Source organism: Vespa velutina, chromosome 5 (genome assembly GCF_912470025.1).
Source record: "Vespa velutina chromosome 5, iVesVel2.1, whole genome shotgun sequence".
NCBI classification, from domain to species: domain Eukaryota; kingdom Metazoa; phylum Arthropoda; class Insecta; order Hymenoptera; family Vespidae; genus Vespa; species Vespa velutina.
In genome coordinates, this window is record NC_062192.1 from 6,983,067 (window position 1) to 7,005,422 (window position 22,356).

At 31.3% G+C, this 22,356-nt stretch overlaps 2 protein-coding genes across 3 annotated transcripts in view; both read left to right on the forward strand.

The window, feature by feature from the left end:
• LOC124949374 (ubiquitin-conjugating enzyme E2 Q2) overlaps positions 1-3,600 on the forward strand; it is a 6,606-nt gene extending 3,006 nt beyond the window's left edge. The window contains exons 2-6 of the mRNA XM_047494365.1: positions 1,532-1,879; positions 2,012-2,171; positions 2,318-2,469; positions 2,618-2,915; positions 3,079-3,600. Coding sequence (XP_047350321.1) covers positions 1,532-1,879; positions 2,012-2,171; positions 2,318-2,469; positions 2,618-2,915; positions 3,079-3,110 — 990 coding nt within the window. The 3' untranslated portion in view covers positions 3,111-3,600. The remainder of the gene's footprint in view (positions 1-1,531; positions 1,880-2,011; positions 2,172-2,317; positions 2,470-2,617; positions 2,916-3,078) is intronic.
• Positions 3,601-19,384: 15,784 nt separating this feature from the next.
• The window catches only part of LOC124949477 (lachesin-like), a 199,337-nt gene continuing 196,365 nt past the window's right edge, over positions 19,385-22,356 (forward strand). The window contains exons 1-2 of one of the 2 annotated variants that reach the window (XM_047494556.1): positions 19,385-19,510; positions 19,629-19,978. The gene's annotated coding sequence lies outside the window, so the exon portion shown is untranslated. Of the gene's footprint in view, positions 19,511-19,628; positions 19,979-20,865; positions 20,884-22,356 lie in introns of those variants that run through there. The other variant, XM_047494555.1, reaches the window with a different exon arrangement.

Below are 22,356 nucleotides of genomic sequence, written 5' to 3' on the forward strand. Positions count from 1 at the left end.
CGTAAGATTTTGACGTTGCTTCGATCGATCTTCCCTCCCTCTCTTTCTCCCTCCTCCCTCCTCTCTCTCTCTCTCTCTTCTCTCTCTCTCTCTCTCTCTCTCTCTCTCTCTCTTTCTCTCGATTTGTTCGATGGTTAGATTTTTGTCGAGGAATTAACGCGTCGCGCACGTCTGGAGGTCAATGCGTGGTGTGTACTCGATAGAGGGTAAGGCCCTCACAATGCAACTACTACCTATCTCTTCTTTTATTATTTTTTTATTCATTATGATCAAATGGTGTGTACGTCTCTTTCGTCGTCATTACGATTATTCGAATAGTAAAACGTCATCTTCATCATCGTCGTTGTTATCGTCGTTATCGTTGTCTCTTTATTATCGTTATGCTTATCCAATCATCTTTTCATACGTTTCAAACAAACACAATTAATGAATGTATTTATATACATTGTGTGCGTGTATATATTTCTTTTATTACGTCGTTATTCTTTTATTTTATTTACATTTCTTTTCCTTTTCTTTTATTTTCCTTTTCTTTTCTTTTCTTTTCTTAGATTTCGCGGGTATCATTAGATACGTTACGCGATCGGTTGTTCCTGTTGTCATCGTCGCGTACTCGTAACTTGTAATTCGTGCATTATCGTAAGCATGTCATTTTTGTCCTGCAATAAACCGAGTGAAACGAGCTTTTTGTTCGTTCGTTCGTTCGTTCGTTCGTCATTCATCTTAAAAATTAGGTATCCTCCTTATTTTTAAGAATCCTCCTTTTTTCATTCCTTTTACCTTGTGGTTTTAAGTAGTACGATTATATTTGTATGTGTTGTGTGTGTGTGTGTGTGTGTGTGTGTATTTGTGTTCGTGTTTTTTTTTCTGGTATACAAGTGTTGTTCACCGAATCTGTCGAATTAATATTTTGATAATAACCCAGCGTAAAATAATTTTTATTATCGTTTCGATACGAACATATGTATTATATGTAAGTACTGTTGTTTGATTTTGATATGATTTGAGAGATTCGTTTTGATCGGGTTAAGTAAGTACATGTGGACGAAAAAGAAGACATCGTTGAAGCGAACGGAATCCAGGGTTTCGCGTCGATATTGGATACACACACACACACACACACAAATACACACACATATGTATTTGTTTTGTCGAAATAGCACATCGATCGTTTCGACGTTATGCTTTTCCAATAATTACCGTGGTATCCGTCTATAGAATGTATAACATTCGTGAAGAGTGTGTCTCTTGATGAGTATCATTTTGTATTTGTTTTGTTACGAGTCAATATAATCTTTTATTTAGACGCTTGTATAGAATAAGTAAGAATTTTTGTCTTTTGAAATTTAGGTTCTTTTTTTTTTTTTCTTTTGTTTTGTTTTATTTTATTTTATTTTCTTTCTTTTTCTTTTCTTCTTTTAAAGAAAATGATATTTGATGATCAAGTAGGAACACTTGTACGCTTATACTTTGAAAATATGTCTTTCATTTTTTCAATATTGTAAAAAGTACGTGTTATTTATTTTCTTAGGAAACGTATCCCTCCACACCACCGGTATGGTTTGCAGAGTCCGAAGAGACCAGTGTCACCAATGCAGTACAGATTTTAAGCAACACCACTGGTCGCGACAACCATGTAATCAACCAAGTTGGAATCCTCCTTAAAGAATTGTGTCGGCTTCATTCTTTACCAGAACCACCCGATGTGGAACGACTGAGAACAGCATTGGACCCATTAAGATTAGGTGGAGCTAATGAAGCTATGGCACAAAGAATGGAAGCTGAAGATACTGAAGATATTGACGAAGATGAAGAAAGCGAAGCAGAAGAAGATCTTCATTTAGATATGGATGAAGGTGACGCGAATTCAAAGACCAAGGTAAGTAGATTCCTTTTATTACTTTACTCTCTTTACTTACGTAATAAATTTCTATGCCTGTTATAAACATTGTAGAAGTAAGCATGTTATTTATGATTTTTACGGATTGCTATGTATTTTATCCGTACAAAGGGGGAAGAAATGGATTTAGAGCACCTTGCGACGCTAGAAAGGTTGAGACAGAATCAGAGACAAGATTACTTAAAAGGATCTGTTTGTGGAAGTGTACAAGCAACAGACAGGCTAATGAAAGAACTGAGAGACATTTACCGAAGTGACAGCTTTAAGAAAGGTATTATGTGGTTAATGCGTCATGGATAATTGTCTGTATCATCAGTCTCAGTGAAGTTAATATCTAAAAAAAAAAAAAAAAGAAAAAAAAAAAAAGAAAAAAAAAAAAAAAAGAAACTTTATCTGAATCGTATAAATTTATTTCAGGAATGTACAGCATAGAATTAGTAAATGACAGTTTATACGAATGGAACATTAGGTTGATGTGTGTTGATCCTGATTCACCTCTACATAGCGATCTCATCCTTCTTAAAGAAAAGGAAGGCAAAGACAGTATTCTTCTTAACATGCTTTTTAAGGTATATAAAGTTGTGCCGTTGAAAAATGTAATAAAAAAAAAGTGAGACTGAAAGATCTGTTCTCTTTGAAAAACAGTGAGGATAACTTGTCTTTGATGAAATATTCTATTTCCTTTTTTTTTTTTTTTTCCATTTTGATTTATTGTAGGAAACTTATCCATTCGAACCACCGTTTGTAAGAGTCGTACATCCCATCATATCGGGTGGATACGTCCTCGTAGGTGGTGCTATTTGTATGGAACTTCTTACGAAACAGGGCTGGAGTTCGGCGTACACGGTAGAAGCGGTAATAATGCAAATTTCTGCGACACTGGTAAAAGGAAAAGCACGTATACAGTTTCAAGGCTCAGGCGGTGCTGGTAAAGTGTGCGGTGGACAAGGGCAATACAGTTTGGCTCGCGCGCAACAATCGTTTAAATCGCTCGTACAAATACATGAAAAGAATGGTGAGAGAATTTAATATTAATATTTGCATACACACACACATACACACAAAGGGGGTTGGCTCCTTTGATAACACCAACATAAACTTTAAGGAACAATTCATTGTCAGAAAATGTAAGTCATTTTTGCCTTTTAAAAAGAGTATCTCTATAACTATCTTTCCAGGTTGGTTTACTCCACCGAAGGAGGATGGCTAATGAATAAATATTATCAAGGAGCAAAATATGACGCGTGCTTACAGCTGAGACTTTAATTCGGTGTGTGCCCAACAAATAATTGTTACGATAATGATTTGATACACAAACACATTACCTAGGTAACTTAAGATACTGAATTAATCTAACGCATAATTCCTTTGATGGCTGAGAAAAGGCTGCCGCGCAAACGGTGACATGTTTCGTTCTGTATGCATAGATTTTTCAGTAATTAGGCATTTAGAGATCGTATATGACCGCATTGACGAATGTGATTTGTACGATCTTTTTTCTCTTATCTGGAATTTATAATTATTCTTTAAAAATGCCAATTGATCTTCGAAAGTAACGAGATAAACCTTAGTTTTCGTTGATGATACATACTATACCATACCATACCATACCATACCATACCATACCATACCATACCATAACATACCATCCCATACCATACCATACCATACCATACCATACCATACCATACCATATCATACAATACAATACAATACCATACCATACCATACCATACCATACCATACCATACCATAACATACCATACCATACCATACCATACCCTATCATACATACCATACCATACCATACTATACTATACCATACCATACCATACCATACCATACCATACCATACCATACTATACCATACCATACCATACCATACCATAGCATATAACACTATACCACACACACACTAACACGTATACACACACACACACACACACACACACACGAACACAGTGCGTGCGTACGAGAAATAGTGTGTAAACATTTTGTGAAATATGTTTACGTGTTGTGCTTCCTGTCTCCATAAAGAGAGAAAGAGAGAGAGAGGGAGAGGGAGAGAGAGAGTATGAATGGGAGTGGAGGGGAGCAGGAGGAAGGAGAATGGTGGGAGGGTAGGGACGTAACACAATGATCATTGCTCTAATTATAATAAGAAGTTTTCCAATATATTTTTATTATTGGGATTGTTTGTTAACTACATTAATCGTGCAATCCATTAGGAAAATCGTTCATGCGCATGTTCACAGTTCTTTTTTTTTTTTCTTTAATAAGAAGGGAAAAAACAATAAAAATTATTAAAAAAGTAAAACACAGAGTAAGAAAGCTAGCGAGACCGAGACAGATAGAGAGAGAGAGAGAGAGAGAGAGAGAGAGAGAGAGAGAGAGAGAGAGAGAGAGAGAGAAAGAGAGAGAGAGAGAGAGAGAGAGAGAGAGAGAGAGAGAGAGAGAGAGGCGGTGAACTTTATTGGAGTAAGAAGAGTGATATAATATATCACAGTGAAATTGTGCATATTGTTTCAAGTTTAAGACGAATTTTCTTTTGATTTACATTTTGTTACGCTTGATAATTTAAGTTGTTACATCATGATGACGAACGAGAGAGGACACACAAACACACAACCAAATGGTGATTAATTTGACCATAAGAAATTTAAAATATCATTGGATTCGTGGAGAGAGCTCCACGGGAAAGTATAATTCGAGAAAATTAACGATTGATATGAAACTTTATATAAATAATAAATAATAATAATAATAATAATAATAATAATAATAATAATAATAATAATAATAATAATAATAATAATAATAATAATAATAGTAATAATAACAACAATAACAACAATACTTTTTTATTTTCCGATTAAGTGAGCATTTTTTCACCGAGTATACTTTCTTCTTTCTTTTCTTTTCTTTTTTTCTGTTTTTATTTTTTATCTTTTCTTTTCTTTTTTTTTTTTTTATTTTTTATTTTTTTTCTTTCCATTTCTTTTTCCTATTGTTGGTTTTCTTTTTTTGTCATATAAAGAACGAAATACGAAAAGGAGACGTCGACGTCGATAGATTTTTCATCGGAAAGATCCAAAATATATATATATATACATATATTTTTACATCTCTCGTATTAGTCGATTAGGCGACAGATTATAAGACTTTGAAAAAAATAGCGATCGTACGTGTTAGTGCAATTGATGTCGATACGTTTAGATAGAATTATATTAGAAGTACGAAACATACGGCATAATAATAATAGTAATAATAATAATAATAATAATAATAATAATAATAATAATAATAATAATAACAATAAAAAAATAATAATAATAATTATAAAATAATAATAATAATAATTATAAAATAATAATAATAATTATAAAATAATAATAATTATACAATAATAATAATATAATAATAATAATAATAATAATAATATCCCTCTCGCTCCTTTATTTCTGAAAAAAAATTGCCAAAGTTTACGTTTAGATCTCTTTAATCGCCTAAACATTGTCCGTTTCTTTTTGTTTTTTATTACATAACTTATTTCTCTTACATTGTTTGACGTACAATTGAAATGAGTATGTAACAATTTTTATATAGTTGTATATGTATATATATAATATATATATATTCGGTTGTGTAAAACTGTTGTGTTACTTTCCTTATAAGGGATAGCTCTTGAAAATCTTTTACTTTTCTAATTCTTTTTTTGTTTTTCTTTTGGACTAAGTGCTGCTAGAAATTAAAAGGAAAAAAAAAAAATAAATAAATAAAAATAACAGAAACATGAAATTTGGTTGTGTGTAAAATGTTTGATATTGTCCGCTTTTTGTTACTTTCTCTACGTTTCGAGAAAGAAAGCATTCATTCTGTACAATGATGCGCTGTTACGTTATAGTTCGTCGTATAATAACGCCAAGGCTTTGATGCCATTCTCAAGCGTTTAGTATATTTTATATGAATGTATATGTGTGTGTGTATGTGTGTGTGTGTGTGCGCGCGCGCGCGTGTGTGTGTGCGCATATATATATATATGCATTTATATATATACATATATGTATATAAATATATATATATATATATATATGCATTTATATAAATATATACATACATACATACATACATACATACATACATAGATTGTGATCATATATAAGCCTGTTATATATGAAACTGTCGTCTAAGTAAACAATTTCAAAAAATTTTCTTATTGCGTAATTTGTATGGCAATTATCTAATAATATGAATTATGCAATAAATTGTTTACAATTTTTGATTATACATACATACATACATACATACATACATACATACATACATACATACATACATACAGACACACACACACACACACACACACACACACACACACCTACATATATACATACACACACACACCTACATATATACATACACACACACACCTACATATATACATACACACACACACCTACATATATACATACATACATACATACATGCATGCATGCATGCATGCACACACACATGCACACATATCGTGATTTTTTGATCATTAATTAAATAACGCATTAAACTAGAGAGACAGAGAGAAAGGGGGGGATAGAGTGAAGGAGAGAGAGAGAGGAGGGGAGAGAGAAAGAGTGAGACAGAATCTTTGTTAATTAAAATGTTGGTAGAGTTCAGTTGCGGTTTAGTCAAATTTATATTATATATCTTCACTTGAGAAGGAAGAAAAGAAGATGGATAAAAAGGAAAAAAGAGAAAGAAAAGAAAAGCAAAATATTATATATAAACAAACAGGCAAACGAACGTGCGTTATTAAGTCATTACGTGTAAAGCTCATATTATTGTAAACTCATTTCTCTTACATTATTTCATTCCTTCGTAATAAGTGCTGACTGATGTTAGTGTAATAATTCTCGATGCACTTTCTAAACATAGCGCGATAGAACTTATAATAGTGAACAACAGCAACAATAACAACAACAACAACAATAACAACATCAACATCAACAACAACAACAACAACAACAACAACGTCATCATATCCTCTCTCTCCAGAGAAGAATATCAATTTTCACTTGCACTTTAAAAATGAAAAATAAAATGGCGCTAATATATATATATATACATATATGTATATATATATATATATATATAAATGCATATATATATATAAATGCATATATATATATATGCACACACATATATATATATATATATATTAGCATCATATATACATAGCATCGTATCATTTAAATAGTCACAAGTATGCTTATGTTCATTAAACAAATCTCTCTTTTGTCACCGTTTATAGTCGCATCGATGCAGTTAAGAGAATACAAATATTGCTTGCAAGTTATTTTTGCAAGTTGTTTCGTACATACATATACGCATATACATACACGTACACGTACACGTACACGTACACGTACACATACACGTACACATATACGAATACATGCGTAAAATAAAAAAAGGGAAAAATATCGATACGCAAAAAAATGTATATTCTAAACCGTGTATATATATACACAGATATACAGACACACTAAGAAAAAAAAAAAAACACGTATTAATATAGAGAAACACGAAGATTCTCTTTCGTACGTACATACATATGTTTCATCTTCGTATTCTGCTGCTCGCAGTGAATCGCTTCGTTTCACACATTTTTTACGCGCCAAAGCGGAGTGTCCTTTTTGCGAAAAGAATGATAGATAGGAAGAATGAAATAATAAATTGTGAATGAGGCGAGAAAAGGAGTAGGTGAGAGGAGAAGGTTAGTAGGAAAAAGTGAAAAAGGAGGAGGAGGAGAGCAATTAAAGAAGAAATCACGTAAGACAGATTTATATGAATTAATTAGCATTGCGACGAAGGCTTATGATCGATCGAGAGAGAGAGAGAGAGAGAGAGAGAGAGAGAGAGAGAGAGAGAGAAAGAGAGAGAGTGAGAGAGAGAGAGTGAGAGTGAGAGAGTGAGAGAGAGAGAGAGAGATAAAAAGAGGACTTATCGTCTTTAACGATCTATCGCATATGTACGATCTATCGGATTGAGGATGAATATTCTTTTTCTTTTTCTCTTCCTTTTTTCTCGGGATTATTGCGACGATCTTTTCGACAATTATTATTGACCATCACTTTCGTCTCGACGTAAATAATATACATATACATATTGTAAACACACATATTACGACGACAACGATCTATTCGAGCGAAGTGCGTAATGAATATGGGATTCCCGATAAAATTGTGCATTCGTTAATTGTAATTATATTGCCGAAAGAAAGAAAGAAAGAAAGAAAGAAAGAAAGAAAGAAAGAAAGAAAGGAAGGAGCGAAGGAGGGAGGGCGGTAGGATGGCTGGAGGGGAGGGAGAAAGGAAGAAGCATTTCATTCGAAAGTATTTGTGCGAGATGTGAAAAAAATGAATGGGTAAAAAAAAGTTTTAGGAACGAGGAAAAGGATCGATCATTACAATGGGAGGAGTAGAATGCAGATAGGCCGGGGGATTGAGAGAAGGGGGATGGAGCATGGGTCGGGGTAAAGAAGGAAAAAATGAAATCGTGTTGTGTCACGAGGTACGAGGAAAAAAATGTTTTCTAGCTTTTTAAGTGTAGATCTTATATAGAAATGCGATTCTCGGACTCACACATTGTTATCATCTCTAAACGGGGCCCAACGATAATGATTTGTACAGCCGCGTGCCCCGAGAGATTAAACATATTTGAGTTATCATATCGATTGTTCGACGTCGTTAAGAATTATCGTGTTATGTTTTGTATTTTTCTCGAAAGCTTCTCTTTCTTCTTCTTCTTCTTCTTCTTCTTCTTCTTCTTCTTCTTCTTCTTCTTCTTCTTCTCCTCTTCTTCTTCCTCCTCCTTCTTTTTGATTAGTCTACTTTGTCTATAATCCTATTTTTATTTCTTTGTTACTACTTTTTCTTCCTCTTCATCTTCTTCATTTCTTTTTTCTCTTCTTCATTCACCTTTATTTTCTTCTTCTTCTTTGACGACGACTTTCTATCTGCTTTACTCTGATCATTTATTTTTTTTTTCTTTTTTCTTCTTTCTTTTTCTTATCTCCTCTTTCTTTCTTTTTTTTTTCTTTTTTTTTTTTTTTAAATAATTTTTCTCCCCTTTCTCTTTTATCGTCTTCTCGTCTCCCACATTTTCCATTCTTTTTTTTATTCTTTCGATATATATTATATTTGCTAAGAAGAAGAGGAGTACCACGATGGAAAAGAAAAGAAAAGAAAAACAAAGCGAAGTGTGTAACGCATACTTTCTATATTTTTGCTACTAATATCGAGGGCATTATATTTTTTATTGAAAATAAATCGGAGATATAATGTCGTGATCTTTGCGTTGTCCAGAAGGGAGAATGGGGAAGGTGTGGGGATGTGTTGTGTGAGAAGGGGGATTGAGAAAGAGGTCCCGGAGAAAAGGATAAGGACGATTTAGGGTGGTATGAGACAACGATGATTAAAAAGATTCTGGCTAGTGTTTCTTTTTTTTTTTGTGAGAAAGAGAGCGAGAGAAAGACAGAGAAAGAGAGAATGATAGTGAGAGTGAGAGTATGTGTGTATGTGAGTGAGAAAGAGAGAGAGAGAGAGAGAGAGAGAGAGAGAGAGAGAGAGAGAGAGAGAGAGAGAGAGAGAGAAAGAAAGAGAGAGAGAAAGAGACAGACAGAAAGAAAGAAAGAGGAGAAAGATAACGCAGAGTGAGACGAATCGTTCTTCGATATTCGTGTTCGGTTTAATATTTATGGTACAAAATATCGAACGTCGTAATGATCTTATATTAAACGTAACGAAGCGAGGATTATCATTAGTGAAAGACGCGGTCGAAAAAAATATGTTAGGCTACTATACGTCTTATTTCCAATGTGTCTAAGATAATTGTATACGCACTTTGTGTACAGACTGTATAAAGTGATTTTTCAAGTAAAGGTCCATAAAAACGTTCGTTTCAACGATTTTACCATGTCATTGATAATCCAGTAGAATGGTTTCTATGTGTCTATATATATATTATATATACATATATATATATATATATATATATATATATATATAATATATATATATATAAAGTATTATTAAAGTGCGAAGAAACTGATTTAGTTTTCTTTTTTTTTTTTTTTCTTTTTTAAATAAGTAAATGGATACTCTTTCCAATGAGACCAATCTCAATTTTCTAGAATAATTATTGACTTTAATAATACGCTATGTAAGATCATGTATTATTAATGAAATCCTTATTGCGATATAATGCATGACTTTAAACGCATTTTTCTCGAAAATTTGTTATCCCTTATTAACATATTTTTACGTCCCTTTATAGGTAAAAAGTACGCTATGTTCAATGAGACCCAACTGCAATTTCTTAGGATAATTATTGACTTTTGCAATTAGCTATTAAAATCATTTATTAATAATGAAACCCCGTTGCGGAATAGTGCATAACTTCATACGCTTTTATCTCGGTAAGTTGTTTTCGCACGTTAGTCTCTTTTTTATCGGAGCACGTAGCACATATATTATACGTAGCGCATATGTGCGTGTGTGTGCCTGTGTGTGTTGCGTGTAGTATTAGAATTGAAAAAAATTTGTAACATTTTCCAATAGACTGCGTATAGAAAACACCCTATGAACTTTTCTTCAGAACCGATACATTGCTACATATGTAAATATATACAAGGTGGCCATTGAAAAAACCTAAATGAAATAAAATCAAAAATAGCTTTTACAAACGCATGTTTTTCAGTGGCTATAGTATGTATGGTACGGTAACATATATATATATATATATATATATATATATCGATGCACGTATTTATAATTATTTTGCACATTTAGTTTTAATTTTTGAAGAAACGTAATTAAAGAGATTTTTTTCTAAAAATCATTGTTCTTTCTTCACGAGTATTGGCTAAAATTTCTTTCTATTAGAAAATAAAGCAGAAGGAAGTTAAAAAGAGTAGTGTGAAGGAGTTGAAAAAAATTGTTGCAGATTAGATGATAAGTATCATTTTGAAGTTAGGCTAGAGGATATTTTTGTCATCTAGAAGATGATTAGAGATAATTTTGTCATCCAGAAATTCAATGCGTGTATGGAACGAGATAGAGAGAGAGAGAGAGAGAGAGAGAGAGAGAGAGAGAGAGAGAGAGAGAGAGAGAGAGAGAGAGAGAGAGAGAGAGAGGGAGAGGAAGAATATATCGAACACAATTTCACATAGTACGGAGAAGGTTAATGGGTTGTCCGTATTGCCATGCTATCAGTTTGTATTTCCCATGGGATGAAGAGAATGAGGAAGAGGAGGAGAAGGAGGAAGAGGAGGAAGAGGAAGAGGAAGAGGAAAGCGTATTCTCGCTCTCACACCCGAAGATAACGCGCTTGGCAATTTGCATAACGCGTGTGTGCACCCAGAATATGCACGTAGGTATAATACATATACTCCTATATTTATGTATATGTATATATACGTATATATATATGTATATATATATATATATATATATATATATATATATATATATATATATATATATGCATATTTACATACACATGACGCATAACCCCGTCAGACACATTTCTTTTCATTGAAAAAGGGAACGTCCTTTTCGCTTGGATCATCCTATCCCATAACATTTCTCCTGATGATACGATATTCGTTCGTTCGCCTTTATACTGTCCAAGAACGTGACTCCTTTGATCCGTGACTACTGAAAATTTCTCCTGTTGCTTCTTTTTAAAAGTTATATCTATCGTGGAATAGCTTGCGAATCCAATATATTAAATATAGGCATAATACTAAATATATATATATAATAACTTAGCAAATATTGATATGCTAAGTCGAATTAATGATAATGAATAGTCGTGAGTAATTGATGCAAATGTAAAATGTTTAGATGATGTATAATAATTAATGAGTTATTAATGCTTTTTGATCGGTTAATTTTCAATATAATATGTACTTTTAATATATATATATATATATATATATATATATATATATATATATCTGAAATATTTACATATACAGAGTGTATTGATTGACAAATTGGTTCTCTTTCCTTCTTCTTCTTTCTTTTTTCTCTTTTTTCGTCTAACACGATTTCTATAAAAAGTTCAATTCGAAAATACCAAAACTTCATGCTTTTAAAGGACGTCATTTTCAAAGAGAAAATCTTTATATGTATACGTTATATTATATTACAAGTTTATGTTAGAAAGTTTCGTAGAAGAAAAACAGATATTGTACGTAGATACGATCAAGGACTCTTCCAATACTCTTCCCTTTTATCCCTTATGGGACTACCTTTTTCTGATTTTTATACGTATGTATTATCGTTACCGGTCAAACAATACAATTTCGATACGGTAGGTACTTTTCGATAAATCAATTTACGACATGTGGTGACCACGTCCGATATACCTATTTTCCTCCCCCTTTCAACTCACTACACACATATCAAGTCTCCTTTTTGATTACATACTTACCTATGTACCTACGTACCTACGTACCTACGTACTTACCTCCTTACGTACTTACCTCCCTACCTACCTACCTCCCTCCTTACTTACCTCCCTACGTACCTACCTCCCTACATACCTACATACTTTTCTACGTACCTACCTACCTATCTATCTACCACCCTCCATTCTCCTAACAATTCCACAATCTTCCATTTTTCGTTTTCCTTTCAAAACGAAGCCAACGCAAAGAAATTTGAACGTGGCTACGAAAATCCAATCGAATCATATCTGCCTTTTCCCCGGTTTATCGGGACCTTACTAGAAGATTTTATATTCAAATTGGATGTCATGTTTCTTTTTCCTTCTTCTAGCTTCTTCGATTTTGTCCATTGGCCTTACGTGCCTGGATTGGTATATATATATATATATATGTATCGGTTTACTTAAATTCGATCGTTGATTTTTTTAAATCTATATATATATATATATATATACACACTTTTTTTTTATAAAATATAATCTTCATCTCAAATTAAGAATAAAAAATAATTTATTTGTGAAGGTAGATAATTATTTGTTTTTTCTCTCTTTCTCTCTCTCTCTCTCTCTCTCTCTCTCTCTCTTTCTAAATATATATATGTATATATGTATTTTTTATATCATATAGAATTGTAATTCTATTCTTGTAATATAGAAATGATTGTACGACGGATATAAGTTAAAAAGTTTTTACGCAGATAAAAAATTCCTAGATGATCCTAAAAATCAATTATTCCGATTTTCGAAACTTTTTAAGCAAAAAGTTTTTTTCTCAGATTATAAATAAAACTATTATGAGCTTAGGAACTTTTAACACACTTTGAAATTTTTGACTTAAGCCTATATTCATATATCGAATGAAATTTTAGAAAAGGTTTTCGTTATTACGGGTTCATTCATTTTATATACTTTTTTTTTATATTTTATTTTATTATATAGAGGCTATATCAATATAGCTTTTGAGTGACAATAATATATACATATATATGTATATCTATGCGTAATAGAGGAAATGTTATCAATAATATTATATATATGTATATTTATATTAAAAACAATTATATTTAAATCATTATCTTGTATTTATTTTGCCGTTTTAACAAATCCACATTGACGGATAGTACATTGTCGAGTTTTTCTCTTCGATTAAATCAAATATGTTGATACTTTTATAGGAATATACATAGCATGATTCGTTAGTAATATATTCGATATACGCACAATGTATGTACGTATGCTGTTCGTATCAATCATATGTACGTATACTGTTCGTATCAATCACTCTGATTTTACGAAGGAATACTAAATTCTAACTATCCAACTGTGATTGTTTAGTGGTGCACGAAATCGAAGTTGTGGTATCGTTAAGCTTAACTTTCGAGATTCATACTTGTTTCGACGTTCTATATACACATACGTATATAGATACATACATACATTCCTCCATACATACATATATACATACAGACGTACGTATGTATGTACGAATTGCAGAAACAATCACGAGAATAAGCACGTAACGTTGAAAGGATATTTCCTAGATTGTTCCGTCTCTCTATCTCTCTCTTTCTCTTTCTCTCTCCCTTTCTCTTTCTCTTTCTCTTATACTCTCATATACTCTCTTTCTAGTGTTTCTCTATTCGTATTAGTTTCGACAGAATTCATTAGGAATCTCCTTGCTCGTCGATATTAGCGGAATGTCAAAAACAGACAATTATATTCAAAATTGCTCGAAGTATCTAATAAACTATTCGACAGTTTAAATTTCATATTAAAATCCAATATTTATGTTTTATATACGTATATATAAACGGTTAAATGATAGATCGACTTAAAATTGATGAGTGATTTTTATCAACTAATTTCGATTTGATAATTTTACGTGTATCATGTGTTAATATTTGAACATATTTTCTAAACCTTTTATATTTTATACAAAGAGAAAATGAGATCATCGTTTATCATTTTTCTTTTCTTTTTAATTAAAAATAAATTTTCCTCTTTTTTTTTTTTTTCTTTACGATGATTTCTAACGACGAAATACAGGGTGGGCCAAAAGTTACCAGATCATTTCAAAAATCGATAACTCTTTTTCGAAACTTACCATATCATTATCTCATAGGGCTTATTATTATTATTATTATTATTATTATTATTATTATTATTATTATTATTATTATTATTATTATTATTCGAAGAGATGTATCAGACATGTTCTGTTTGTGAATCGATACGCGAAATAAATTCATCGATAAGTTCGCTGAGAAAACTTGTTCGGAATACAAATACATTGAGGTGGTAGAAAAAAATGCGTAGGTGGTGAAGTCGTGGATGAACCGGACGAGTGTATATTGCTCGTAAACAATTTGTAGCGCGTTTTCGAAGGATCTCCACGAACGACAATATAATGGAAGGTGCCGCACGTTCGGTCACGAACGAAAGATAATAACGGGCGTACGTCGAATATTAATGGACGGATTCGTGCGGTTGAATTTATCAGAGTACGGGAAGTCTCTGTCGATGAAAGAAAAAAAAAAAAAAGAGAGAGAGAGAGAGAAAGAGAGAACTTTCCGATTTTTTCTTTTTTTTTTTTTTCTTTTAAGAAAAGTAAGAAAAAAGTTGAACTCGTTTGATTCTGACCCTTAACAAAATATTTCCGACACTTTTCAATTTTAGTATTTATTGATTTTTATTCAATTAAGTTTATTTTTAAATTGCTCTTGAATATGGGAATCGTTTATTTAAGGTAATAAAATTTTTTATTAAATCCCCTATTAGTAGTCAACATATTGTTACTTGGATGGAATAATTATAAAAAAATTATCATTGTACATGTGTTTTCTATCAATAGATGGCATTCGCAAACAATATTATCGATGAAATATAAAGGGTTGCATAGCGTAAGGCACACACTATAGAACATTCAGAGGAATAATTATCGATATATTTATCTTTCATATTAATCGTGTGTAATTTTGAATAAATTAAAATCATAAGATTTTCCAACATATATAACAACAAACCCTTGATTTCATCGACAACTATGACTTCTCTTTATACGTATATTAATAATATAATAATAATAATAATAATAATAACAATAATAATAATAATAATAATAATAATAATAATATCATTGTTATTATTATTATTATTATAATTATACAGAATCATGTATGCAGGAAGAGACGAGTGTATGCACGTGCAACCTGAAACTATGGCCGGCAAAGTATCAACAGGTGCTGTCAGTTGGTTGTTACGTTTAATCGCTTCCTATTCTCTGTCAGGACACTTATAAGTTAAAGGATTAGAATTTTTAAGAGAAATATACACAAGAATACTTTTGAAGGAACGATTTAACCTATTATCGATTAATCAATAAATATAGAGTTGTAATGTAAGCCCATTGTTTTCTCTAAATTAAATTCAGGATAATGGAATTAATATCATTTTTCTATAGATAGATAAATATTTACCTTGACAGGTAGGTATATCAAAGTAAATTCATGTTGCTGTCCAGTGAAAGGGTCAACAATGGTAATGCGACTGTACAATGAGCGTTATCTCGTTCTCGACAATGACACGGTTAACAATGGACCCGTTACGCGTCGTCGTTCTTGGCCATTCAGGAACGTCACTGTTACTCGCATAGCTATGTATCTACTTACATACAGGTCACGTCCAGCGATAAGGTGTTCTCGAAGAAATATCATCTTTAATCGGGTATATTGGAGATAGTCTTCTCTTCTTTTACGAATGGAATGTAGAAATCTTAGAGATGAGAAGGGAGGGAGGCGGGGGTTAAAGAGGTAGTATACTAAAGGATGGATACGTAAGTTGTTTGGCATCCATTTGGGCTGCAGGAGGTGAGCCCATTCCGAGATTGAATCCCACAAAACTGGCTGCGTCACGGTGTTATAATTAATTTATAATACCTCTAATTGCGCGGCCATGTCGGATGTGGCCGTCCCGACGTTTAATTTGTTCGCTAATTAAACGGGCTACGCGGCCTGGCACAATGCGCTCTTTCTCTCTCTCTCTCTCTCTCTCTCTCTCTCTCTCTCTTTCTCTCTCTTTGTCTCTTGTGTGTATGCTTTAGCATAAGTACGCGCGCTAGCACATACACACACACACACACACATACATACACATTTCTACTTTCCCAACGAGAAGCAGTAGACGACTTTAGGGGTGGCTCGAGTTGGCTCGAGGTGACTAGGGGTGGCTCGAAATATGCATTCAGGAACGCTGAGAGTGGAACCGTTTCATGGTATCTCTTCTTCCTCTCACTTTTGTGGTTACGGATTCACCCTTCTTTTTCCTTTTCCCGTTCTCTTCATTTTTCTCTTCATTCGAACGGGAAGCAAATCTATCTCTTCTCTTTTCTTTTTTACTCCTTTTTTTCTTTTTTCTACGGATGTCGTCGATTGTGACGAATTAATCGCACGAATAACATCGATCTCTTTCCTTTTTTCCTTTCTTTTTTCTTTAGATTCGTTTCGATGACACTCGAGCGTAAACTTTTGAACTTTCATGTCTTTTTTCACGATACCATCATTATTATTATTATTTGTTCTTTTTAAGTATAACAAAAGATATGAGAAATATCGAGATTAATTTAATAATGATTTTTAATTATTTTAATAATATTAGATGGACCGGAAAGTAATGTCGTTTCTGCGCATGTCGATATTTGTTTGTTAAAAATTGTTAAAAATTGTTAAAAATTTATTCGTTTGAATTTAATTTAAGAAAGCGACATTACTTTTCGGTCCATCTAATAATTTAGTAATAATTATTATTATAACTTTTAATCGGTTGAACAGTATTGATGAAATACATAAAAGAGTAAAAACTTCATTTCTTTTATGGAGAGCCATCGTTTTAAACGGTTTGACTTGAATCGAATGTCGCCGGTCACGTAGGAGATTAACCGACGTGCTACTTTCCATAAAAAGTTTCGGTTTATTCGGTACGGTTATAAAGACGACAAACGAATAGAATCACCGATGAATTTTTCCGCGAGCGAGACAGCACGAACTTTGACCTTCTCTACGAACGAGTTTAATCCGAGCTCGCGAAAACTTTTATAATAAGAGGCTTGACAAGTCGGGAACGCGTTATAGCAGAAATCGGCAGTTATTTCGACGTTAAAAGTTATGTTATTATGGCTTTTAGGCGGAGTATCGCGAGGAGGGTGATGAGAAGGAGGGGATTTGGTGGTGATGGTAGGAACTCCTCACGTATGGATGAACTTGCGTTACCGTAATGGCGGACCTGGATATAGTGAAGCGATATATTTGTAATCGCTTTACGTACCGTGGATACGGTCAAAGTTCAACCTATAGAAGAGAGTAATGAGCTGTACGAGAGTATTAAGCGTTCTTTTGATATAAGTACCTTAAGACGGTTAATGAGTATTCGACTTACCTTACCATAGGCAGCCACTTGGAAATGATTCTTCTTGGTTAACATCCTTTTCTCGTTAGATGGTATAAATGTAACGTTAAAATAAATTTCATCTATCATGGTAGAATTACATTTTTATCATTTTTAATCTTACGTCTGGAGATAGACAAATCTTTATAGTAGTTTGTAGAAAAATCTTTATAAAATTTATTTTAAATACAAACAACAAATGATAAATGATAATTTTCTTTTCTTTGTATAAAATATTACGGTAAAATATCCTTTTCTATCTAGATAGAATTATATTTTTTCATTCGTTAATTGTTTGCCCGGAGAAAGGCAACCCTTTATGCTTCTTTGTAGAGAAATCTTCGTAAAGGAGCTTACAAAATTTATTTTAAGGCTGTTCTTCACCTCTGATCTTATAATAGTTTACGGCAACAATGAGTAATTCAATGAGACGTAATTCTTGATCGATTTTGATGAACAAGGTCTTGTTTTAAAGACGAGGGTTTAAGCGAAGACACGGTTTTCTTGAATTATTACAAAAACTTTATTTTCTTTGAAAAAAATCGCGTTAAAAATGTTGTTTCTTTGAAAACAATTTATGCATAAAAATGAAGTTTTTTGAAAAATTCGATAAAACCACGTTCTCGTTTAAACTTTCTTCTTTAAAACAAGACCATTTTCATTAAAATCAATCAAAAATTACTTCTAGACTCACCATTGTTGTAAGTACTGTTTTTAACATTTTTCATGAAAAAAAAGTTTCTTATAATGCCGTCACTTAAACTTTGTGGTAAAAGAGAAAAAGCTTGTAAACTATTGATTTTCATATAAACGCTTGTGTGCGTTTTGTTTCCGTAAAGTAAACGATTGCTTGCTTGGCTGTGTACATAAACTGATGCTCGGATTTTCTGATCCGCACACAATAAATATAAAATAATAAGATAAAATAATTTAATATTTGAATTCACTTACATTTAGAATACGGAGTTATTATTTACATTGAAAGTTTACAACAACGGACTATTGGTTGACTTTGACACAAATCCGATTAGTTTTCTTTTGGATTTCAACGAGTAAATATCGAAGCTCTCTCTTTTCATACGACTAAGATGAAATAATTTATATTTTCAATAATTTTATAATTATTTAAAAAATAATTATAAAAGTACATGGAAAATAATAAACTAATATTTAAACATTAATACATTTCTTTTTTTAATATTACGTAATACGTAGTATGCATTAAACATAAAATAATTTTACATTAATATTTCACATCATCTAAATTTCGCTCAGGAGAATCGTTGATTACATGTACTATGAACATAAATGAACTTTCGACCGACTTTGATAATTTTCTCATTAATTTTTTTTTGCATTCCGACGAATGATGATCGAAACTCTCTCTTTCTAAACGTGAAAACTTATAGTTTAATACTTTTGATAATTTTATAATTATTTAAACAATAATATACATTCCTTTAAATATTAAAAAGACGGCCACGTGCGAGAGACTTAAAATAATTTTAATTTTTTTTGCATTAGACTTAAATTTTGAATTGGCGTTTGTTGGCTATATGTGATGTCAACAAAATCAAATCTTTGATCCACTTTGACGATTACTTTGACTTTGTATTCCGACGAGCGATCATCGAAACTCTCTCAAGGATGTCTTTCCTACAAGTAATAATGAAAATTTAAATTAAGTATATTTTTATATCACATATTTCATGAATAATTTATTCAGTTGCTTATTATAACAATAATACTAATTAATTTGTTTGTAATTTTTTTTGTTGAGAACATGCATCACATTGAAATCACGTGCGAAGCAATGATGAAATCGAGTGAATTTGCATCGGCTGCATGCAATGCAATTGTTAGAATCAGTATTTGTTCGCAAAATTTTTGCTTTTTTAACAGTCGCACAGATTTTACTTATAAAAGACAGTAGAGTTACGTGAAATAAATTCAATGATCGTTCATTAATAAATAACTAACGATTAATAGAATCAGTGAATCATTGAAGAGGATTTCAATCAACGTCGATGTCGACCTATCTCATATTCAACCAGCTACGAATTATCCACTTTCAATTTCGACCTAAATCACGGACGAGTGTTTTGGAGCCATTGCAGAACTTCTTAAGTAGTAAGTGAATTTTTATTTATATTATATTCTGGCATGATTGAATGATCGATCTTTCCGATCACTCAATCATGCCAAGGGCGAAAGGTCTGAATCGGCATGAATGATTGGTTGTAATTAATTAGTAAAAAAGCATTGAGTAATCATGAGTAAATTTCTTCGAAATGATTTCTTTATTAGATTAGAATTTATTTATTAGATTAGAATTCGGGTCTTCTTGTTGAAACATGTTAATTATAATTATTTGAAATTTTTAATATTTCAATGTGTTCTTAAATATTTTTCTCTCGTGAAAATAGCAAAGAATCGATATTCACGAGTTTTAATAAGAAATGAGCAAGAAAACATTTGCAATGAAAATAGTTTTTGGATTACAAGCGAAATTTTTATAATTTGTTTTATAATAATTAGAATAATCGCTTGTAAGAAGGAGTATACAAAGACTTTTTTATTACATTTTTAAATAAAAATTAATCATATATAATAATTTTGTTCGAAAAAAAAAGAAGAAAAGTCTTAATAGAGTCATTGCTTTTCAATAAATAAAGTTGAATAAAATCATTGCTTTTGGAAGAGAAAAGTTGAATAAAGTCATTAATAAAAGACAAAGAGATTTATAGTATCACAGTTCGTAGAACTTAGAATAAATTAATTTTTAACAAAAGATTTTCAGCAATTAATATACTAATTTTTATTTCTCTAACTCATGCTTTTTCGATTTCTCTTTTTAAGATTGTGTTAGAGTTGCGTTAGATTTATCAGTTTTTCTTCTATGTTTTAGGATAAGCGACGGTTTTAGTTCTTTGTTATTAACGGTAGTTATTAATTACTCTAGAGTAGTGGTTAGGGCATGAAGCAAAGAAGAGGCTATATGCTGGAAAGTCCCTCACAAACTGCGGCTCAAGAAGGTAACTATTAGGCTATTGAATTATTTTTGAAAGTTCTTTAAAATCTTTCGAGAATGGATCTTAATCATATTTTAATTTTACCATATTGTCACTCAAAATGATATTATGGTGATGGATGTAGGGGTGTAGATTTAAAAAACTGAGACGACATAACATTCCTTCTTCCACATTGCCACGCGTATGCAAATAGGATTACTTCATATTTTATCAATTTGTATTATTAAAATCGAGACATAAATTATGCACTTTTTTCTTTTCTTAAAGTTCAATTAAATTTATCATTTTATTTTAGTAAAATCAAGTTTTACGTTAAAGCAGAGTGACTAATTTTTTATATTTTCTCTTTTATAAAGTTCAATTAAATTCAGAATTTTATTTTAATAAAATCGAGTTCAATATTAATATCATAGCTACGAAATCTATAAGATATAGCAATTGTAGGGATTGAAAGTGCATTTAACCAATGTTGACAGGAAATTGAACCGAGCATACAAGAAAGTGTGCCAAAATCTCGCGACTAGAATTATTTGATATTTTGCATTTTTATTATTAAAATTGAGTTTCATATATTTTTCAATTTTTTCTTTTTCTTAAATTTAAACTAAATTAATAATTTTATCTTTCATGAGTATATCATAGTATATTTCTTATTTCTATTAAGTATAAAGTTATAGTCACGAAATGTATAAGGTATGGCAACTGTGGGAACCATTAAAAGTGCACTGAATAAAGGTGCACATGTAGCTGAAACAAGCACACTGGGATGTGTGCCAAGTTCTTCAAGTTTAGCCACGCGTTACTAAAATAATATTTCTTTAAGATAAAATACTATTTCTTTAGATTAGTGTCCAGAATTTTTTATTATCTTTTACTTTTTTATAATTAAATTAAATTAAATTTAGAGTTTTATCATTTATATAAGTAATATACATACATACATACATACATACATATTCTTTTTTTTTTTTCCTTATTTCATTTCAATTAGTTCCACGTAGTTTCGCGAATTCGGGAAGGAATAATTAATAAATAAGATTATTTTATTAAAATTTAAGTAATAACGAGATACATGCAACATAACTAATTAATGTTTAAATAATATGACATTCTTAGCAATATTTCAACAATCGTAAGACACAATCGATATAAAATAAAATCAATTTAATCTTTTCACAAATATAAATCGCGAACTCGGGAGAGAATGAATTAATAAATAAGATTATTTTACTACCATTTAAAAAATGTATGAGATACATAAAGTATAATTAACTAATATTTAAACAATAGGACATTTTTAGCAACATTAAGAAAGATCGTAAGATACGATTAATATAAAATAAATTCAATTTTATTTTCCGACAAAGATAAAACTAACATTTTACTAACATTTAAACAATGTAGAAGATATATAAAATATAATTACCTCGTATTTAAACACTACAACATTTTTAATAACATTACGAAGATCGTTTA